This window comes from Chelon labrosus, assembly GCF_963514085.1.
Source record: "Chelon labrosus genome assembly, chromosome: 12".
NCBI classification, from domain to species: Eukaryota; Metazoa; Chordata; class Actinopteri; order Mugiliformes; family Mugilidae; genus Chelon; species Chelon labrosus.
This window is the reverse complement of record NC_140345.1, coordinates 4,553,077-4,560,822: the sequence shown is the minus strand read 5'-3', so window position 1 is coordinate 4,560,822 and position 7,746 is coordinate 4,553,077. Positions and strand designations below refer to the sequence as shown.

Here is a 7,746-nt window from a genome sequence, read left to right as displayed (position 1 = left end):
ATTTCGCCGCTATGTTGGGGGGCCCTGTAAAGATTCTTTTCATGGGGCCCAAAATCCCTAGCGGCGCCCCTGGAACACCTACAACGCTCTCAAGCAAAGCTGGGTGTTGGAGTTGCAGATCAAGCAACAAGTCCCATCTACCGGTCCCAGAGAGACCTGCATCAGCTGTGCCGCTTCGTCACCATCTCGTCATACCGACGCTCCGCCATTACCGACGCCGAGAAGACTCTACGGAAAAGTAGGCCTAGGCTTGAATCGTCCCTACCGCTTAAGACGAAGAGTTGGTGTCACTACTTTGAAACTCCCTACTAACATCTTTTAGAGAAGATTGATTAGATATCAAATCTATTCCCTTTAGTTTAGGACTTAAACATCTCCATCTCTCACCATCGCTCCAGAAATTATTTCATACCTTATTATATTCGTTCATTTGATTACACTCCTATATGTTGCGGCTGGAATGCAGGGTGGACCCAAAATGCAGAGATATCAGTTGGCAAGGTTTAACAAGTGTTTATTTTCCAGTTCTTCAACACAAGGCAAAAAACTACAAACTCAAAATAGTCGCTCAAAGTAACAAAGCAAGGCAGGCGGCGACCGGAGGCTAGCAGACATCAGGGAACTGAAGCAGTAGAGAATGGAATCATCCGACAGTGGCGTCGAGGGTGAACTGGCTTTTATGGGGTGGTGATTGTGAGATGGAACTCAGGTGAGCTCTGCAGATCCTAAGGAGAAAGTGGGTCAGCCACGCCTCCGAGCCACCACCTGCACTGCTGGAGAAAAAGTAAAGGGAAAAACTGAACATGGCCACAAAGCAAGAACACAAGACAAAAAACCTCAAACCATAACAGTACCCCCCCACTAAGGGACGCCACCTGGCGTCCTACCAGGCTTGTCAGGGAACCTAGCATAAAAGTCAGATAACAAGACAGGGTCCAAAAGCATGGAACGTGAAACCCAAGAGCGCTCCTCTGGGCCGTACCCCTCCCAATCCACTAGAAACTGGTAACCGCGGCCTCGCCTGCGAACATCCAGAACGCGGTTGACTGTGAAGGCTGGGTGGCCATCGATGAGGCGGGGAGGAGGAGGCGGGTCCGGTGGGGGATTCAGGGGACTGTCAACCACTGGTTTCAACAGAGACACATGAAAAACTGGATGTACCTTGAGTGCTGCAGGGAGTTTCAGTCGTACTGCACTGGGATTAATAATGCGTTCAATGATATAGGGGCCGATGTATCTTGGAGACATCTTGCGGGACTCGGTCTGGAGAGGGAGGTCCCGAGCGGACAGCCAGACCTGCTGACCCACTTTGTATTCTGGGGCAGGAGTGCGGTGTCGATTGGCGACCTGCTGGTTCCGGGCAGCTGTCCGTACTAAAGCCGCACGGGCCTCCTGCCAGACCCGACGAGCTCGGCGGTAGTGGAACTGGACTGAAGGAACAGCAACCTCCATCTCCTGACTGGGGAATAGGGGGGGTTGAAAACCGTTAGAAACCATGAAAGGAGACATACCCGTAGCAGAGCTGACCAGGGAGTTGTGGGAGTACTCCACCCAGGGCAAATATGTAGACCAGGAGGTTGGGAGACGTGCTGCCACACACCGCAGTGATGATTCCAGGCTCTGATTTGCCCGTTCCGTCTGGCCATTAGATTGGGGATGATATCCGGAGGTTAAGCTGGTCGTCACCCCTAAGGCTCGGCAGAAACCCCTCCACACCTGAGAAGTGAACTGTGGACCCCTGTCTGAAACAATGTCCTGGGGGATACCATGTAGGCGAAAAACATGTTGAACCAGGAGATCAGAGGTTTCCAAGGCCGAGGGGAGCTTGGAGAGTGCGACAAAGTGAACAGATTTCGAAAAACGGTCAGTGATAGTCAGAATAGTGGTGTTACCTTCAGAGGGAGGAAGGCCGGTGACAAAATCCACAGCAATGTGGGACCAGGGGCGATGTGGAATGGGTAAGGGTTGAAGGAGACCTGCTGGGGCGCGGTGGGAGGGCTTATTCCTGGCACAGACGGAACAGGCAGTAACAAACTCCCTCGTGTCTGAGGTAATGGTTGGCCACCAGAAGCGCTGCTGCAACAAGAAAAGAGTCCGGTGTATTCCAGGGTGACAGGCCACCTTAGATGCATGCCCCCACTGGAGCACAGGAGTTCTCATAGACTGGGGAACATACAGTCGTCCGGGGGGACACCCGTCTGGTGCTGTTTCCTCCTGCTGGGCCTCTTGGACCCTCTGTTCAATTTCCCACCTGGCTGCCCCGACCACACAGGATGACGGTAGGATGGTTTCTTCTGTGGCCTCCTCTTCTCCTGATGTGAACTGCCTAGAGAGGGCATCTGGCTTGACGTTTCGTGATCCTGGGCGGTAGGTGAGGGTGAAGTTGAACCTTCCTAAGTAGAGGGCCCACCTGGCTTGGCGTGAGTTGAGTCGGCGAGCTGAACGGAGGTAGGCCAGGTTTTTGTGATCTGTCCAGACAATGAATGGCTGGACCGCCCCCTCCAACCAGTGCCGCCATTCCTGAAGGGCCAGGACCACCGCGAGTAACTCTCGGTTCCCCACGTCATAGTTCCTCTCAGCTGGAGTCAGGCGTCGGGAGAAGAAGGCACAAGGGTGAAGTTTGTGGTCAGCAGGCGAGCGCTGGGAGAGGACGGCCCCGACCCCTGAGTCGGAGGCATCAACCTCCACAATAAACTGGAGGCCTGGATCAGGATGAATAAGAACAGGAGCTGCAGTGAACTTAGTTTTTAGCTTATCAAAAGCAGCCTGAGCATCGGGTGACCATACAAAAGGTCTCTTTAATGAAGTTAACTGGGTGAGAGGGGCAGCAAGGCGACTATAGTTACGGATAAACCTTCTATAAAAGTTGGCAAATCCCAGAAATCTTTGTAATTGTTTCCGAGTGGTGGGAGCAGGCCACTGTTCCACTGCTCTGATCTTTTCAGGGTCTGGTTTGAGCTGCCCCTTCTCGACCACATAACCCAAAAAACTAATGGAGGCGGTATGGAAATCACATTTTTCTGCCTTTACAAACAACTTATTCTCCAGCAGTCTCTTCAACACCTGCCTGACATGGTCAACATGTTCTGCATAGCCACGAGAAAAAATTAAAATGTCATCAAGGAAAACAAAAACAAACCTGTTCAGCATGTCTCTGAGCACATCATTGACTAGAGCCTGAAAAACAGCAGGAGCATTTGTTAACCCAAAAGGCATAACTAAATATTCAAAGTGTCCCAAGTGCGTGTTGAAAGCAGTTTTCCATTCATCTCCCTCTTTAATCCTGATTAAGTGGTAAGCGTTTCTCAAGTCCAGTTTAGAGAAAATGACTGCATCGTGGAGTGGTGTGAAGGCCGAGTCTATCAGCGGGAGAGGGTACTTGTTTTTGACGGTGATGGCGTTTAGTTTGGTGTAGTCTATACAAGGTCGCAGAGTTTTGTCTTTTTTATCAACAAAAAAGAACCCCGCACCAACTGGGGAAGAAGAGGGACGAATGAGGCCCGCTGTAAGTGAATCATTGATGTATTTTTCCATAGACTCCTTTTCTGGTTTGGATAGGTTGTACAGTCTTTGTGTGGGCAGAGATGCACCAGGGAGCAGATCAATAGCGCAGTCATATGGCCGGTGTGGTGGAAGAGTGAGAGCTCGGTCTTTACTGAAAGCCTCTTTTAGATCATGATATTCACTGGGAATGTTTGTTAAATCTATGTTCTCAGGTGGTGTAGGCACAATGGTGGAGTGTTTGGAGATGGCTGAGAGAAGACAGTGTTGGTGGCAGTGATCACTCCAACTATATATGGAAGCTGTTGACCAGTCTATGTGTGGGTTGTGAGTTTGAAGCCAGGGCAGACCAAGAACAACAGGGGTTAAGGGGGATGATATGACATATAGTTCTGCAAGTTCATGGTGGTTTCCTGATAAGGTTAGTTTGATTGGCTGGGTTTTGTGTGTGACGCTATCAATGGGTCTGCCATCAATAGCCAGAACTCTTTTGGGTTGGTCTAGCTGGTAAATTGGGAGATCATGTTCTTGTACCAAACCAATGTCTATGAAGTTGTCATCTGCTCCCGAGTCAATTAATACGTGTACGGGAAGAGTCTGCTGTGTCCAGTGTATCATACCTGATAATCGGATGCGGTTAGTGGAGGAAGCTGTGGAGATTTGGCTCACCAGGGTCCTCCTAGCTGCTGGTGAGCCTGTCCTTTTGGTGCCTCAGGACACTGTACCCGATAATGTCCCTCCCGGCCGCAGTAGATGCAGAGTTTGTTCGTGAAGCGACGCCGTCTCTCCTCTAGGGACAACTTAGCCCTCCCCAACTGCATGGGTTCCTCCACCATCGGGGAACCAGGGGAGCTGGTGTCTGCTCTGGTGTTGCAGAATGGGGGGCCAGTGGTGGAGGGGAATGACAACATTTGTTTGGCTGGAGCAGGGGCGTGGGAACGAAACCTCTGTCCCTGAGATCTTTCCCTACGTCTCTCCCTTATCCTGTTGTCCAATCTGATGGTTAAGTTTATCAACGATTCCAAGCTATCAGACTCATCTTTGCGGGCCAACTCATCCTTTAATTCCTCTGATAACCCTTTAACAAATATCCCCTGTAGTGCTGTATCATTCCATCCACTTTCTGCGGCTAAAATGCGAAACTCGAGTGCAAATTGAGAAGCTGACTGGGATCCCTGCCTCAAGTCAAGCATACGGCTAACAGCCTCTTTCCCTTTAACAGGATGGTCAAAAAGCTTTCTCATTTCCTGGGTGAATGCTTGATAAGACTGAGTAAGTTCTGGAGAGTGAGTAGATAAAGCTAGCGCCCAAGCAGAGGCTTGGTCGGACAGGAGGCTCATGATAAAAGCTGTTTTAGCCTGATCAGTGGCATAGGAACCTGGTTGTTGATGGAAAACTAATGAACACTGATGCAAGAACTGTGAGCATGTCCCTGGGTGACCGGAATACCTGTTGGGTGTGGGGATGTAAGGTTCACGGGCCATGGGCATGGGTGCCACAGCTGATCCTGGTTCAGGTGACGGTGTGAGCGGAGGGGGAGGGGCTGCACGAGGGAGAGCACTGAGTTGATCCGCAATGGCGTCCATCCTCCCTCTTAGCTCAGTAACTCCCGTGGCTAACTGTTGCAAGTGGTCCACCACTTGTCGTAGAGTGGAGTCATGCTCACTCACCAGAACGCTCTGTGTTGTGAGCGCTTGCATGAGGCGATCTTTCTCCACTGGGTCCATTTTGGTCGGATGATTCTGTTGCGGCTGGAATGCAGGGTGGACCCAAAATGCAGAGATATCAGTTGGCAAGGTTTAACAAGTGTTTATTTTCCAGTTCTTCAACACAAGGCAAAAAACTACAAACTCAAAATAGTCGCTCAAAGTAACAAAGCAAGGCAGGCGGCGACCGGAGGCTAGCAGACATCAGGGAACTGAAGCAGTAGAGAATGGAATCATCCGACAGTGGCGTCGAGGGTGAACTGGCTTTTATGGGGTGGTGATTGTGAGATGGAACTCAGGTGAGCTCTGCAGATCCTAAGGAGAAAGTGGGTCAGCCACGCCTCCGAGCCACCACCTGCACTGCTGGAGAAAAAGTAAAGGGAAAAACTGAACATGGCCACAAAGCAAGAACACAAGACAAAAAACCTCAAACCATAACACTATATTCTATTAGTCCCTCATTTATTCATAGTTGTCACTTTATTAAATAAATATTTGTTCACACTTAAGAAGTTGTTTGTGATGTTATTTTACGGCAGAGAATGACTGGTACAAATTGTAGTAGCTAAAGGATTCACTCCTTCAGATATGCAAATTATTGAACTGAGACTGATAAATTGATTTAAACCGTGTTCTTCCTACGATAAAAGGAGGTGGTGCCCTAACGAGACATTTTAAAGGTGGAGACTACCCTACATTATTAAATGTTATTATGGGTGCAACATTCATTCATTCATCTTCTGTACCCGCTTATTCCTGTTAAGGGTCGTGGGGGTCTGCTGGAGCCTATCCCAGCTGTCATGTGTTAGAGAATAATTTCACTTGCCTATAGATAGTTTGTGTAGTTAATAGTCAATCCATCTGTGTCATAGTGTGTTTCTGTTAGATTACTGCTGGGGTCAGTTATCTGCCCTATTTTCTCTCTGAACATGCCAAGGCCATGGTCCCTCTTTGGCGTCTTCAATCTCACTCTCTGGCTGTCTACAGACACAGCTGTAGAGTTAGATGATAACGCCCTCCGTCACTGGGTGACACTTTGTATTTCCTAGCTGGTGTGAATCCTTATCTTCATGTTTATGTACTATAGCCAATTGGATTTTAACACATCTCCCCTTTGCTGCCTCGGCCCACCTTTCTAGTATAAGAATCTGAGCTTTACTGTTTGACCCTTAGAATTGAGGTGGACTCATGTACTTATATTGTGATGACGAATCTTCTGTTCTCCTCGATCGAGCCTAAATAAACTCCTTCAGCATAAGACATACAGGACTTTGGTACTTCTTCTTCTTCATCGGCATCACCACAAATTCCTCCCAAACATCATGGTTGCAACAGTTTAATATAAATTATGATATTTGTAATAGAAAACAAATAAACAAATAAACTAATTAATATTATACCACAGAGAAGTCAATTAACAGCCTACGTTAATGCGCAACATTAATTCTACTTCAACTCAGCAGTAATATGTTTTTCTCGTATTAGAATTTTGTGGTAAAACACATACTAATCTTGGTAGTGTTATGTATGGTTACACATTTTAGAGCACTAAAAGTTTGACAGTTCTTGAAGGATCATCAGTGAAACAGTGTGGTGGATACAGGAGACACTGCAGTCTGGAGGAGACAGTTCAGTTCAGAGACTGAAATTCATCTCCATCTACATGGAGGTAGTTTGTTCCTAAAGACACAGATTCAACCTAGGGCTGCACCTAACCATAGTTTGTACTGAGTTCATATATTGATCAAACATTCCCATTACCATTTTCTAGGCTCAGACGCCATCTTTCTATAACCTGTTTATTCAAAGTGACAAAGAGGATTCAATTTAAAGTGGTTTAAAACTAAATGATTATTAGTTAAAGTGCAACTGATGAGATTTAATGTTAGAAATGAACTCACATGAAACAGTAAGTGCTGAAGTTTTACTGCTGCTTGATTGATTGCTGCCATCTTGTTTCATGTAGACAGCAGTGCAGGAGATGTTCTGTCCATGATGGAGGTGAGAAGCAGTGAAGGTCAGAACAGAGGTCTGGACTTTAGTTTTGTCCTGATTCTCCTGCAGTGTCTCCTGACTGTCACCCAGTCTGGGGCTCCATGTCAGAGTTGGAGGATGAGACAGACAGGGAGCTGGAGCAGAGCACGTCAGACTCACTGAGGTTCCCTCCTCCACCTCCAGTGTGGACAGAGTCAGAGTGGGTGAGGGAGGATCAGCTGGTAGGAAGGAACAGTTGGACCAGTCAATAGATAATCAGTAATTTAAGACTGATCTGTTATACATCTAAAGTGTGTGAAACTGAATAACTGGGAATTTAAAAAAAAAACAAAAAAAAAAAAAACATAGCTTTCATAAATCATTATAAAAATTTACCATTGGCAAAAATCTTCATTGGGGCCTTTGTGAAGCCGTATTTCAAGTTATTCTCACATTCCAGTCTGAAGTAATATGTGTCATCAGAAACCATGTTATTCAGGGTTGTGGTGCAGTCTCTGTCTGTCAGTACTCCCATCAATTCTCCATTTGTTCTAGTTTTACTATC

The 7,746-nt window shown here is 47.4% G+C and overlaps 1 protein-coding gene across 1 annotated transcript; it reads right to left on the bottom strand.

Annotated features, from left to right (window-relative positions):
• Positions 1–445: 445 nt before the first annotated feature.
• On the bottom strand, positions 446–5,642 carry LOC311497125 (uncharacterized protein). Its single transcript, XM_084557275.1, has 2 exons — positions 4,951–5,642; positions 446–773 (listed from the first exon to the last, which is right to left on the bottom strand). Exons 1-2 carry the CDS (start codon positions 5,226–5,228, stop codon positions 644–646), a joined length of 408 nt encoding a protein of 135 aa, XP_084413401.1. The 5' UTR covers positions 5,229–5,642; the 3' UTR covers positions 446–643.
• Between the last annotated feature and the right edge of the window lie 2,104 nt (positions 5,643–7,746).

Excerpts from the sequence above, each read along its gene's own strand:
- LOC311497125 (XM_084557275.1), bottom strand. The coding sequence starts at position 5,228 with ATGGACCCAGTGGAGAAAGATCGCCTCATGCAAGCGCTCACAACACAG. Across the intron at positions 774-4,950 it reads TACATCCCCACACCCAACAG|CAGTGCAGGTGGTGGCTCGG; the intron begins GTATTCCGGTCA and ends CTTTTTCTCCAG.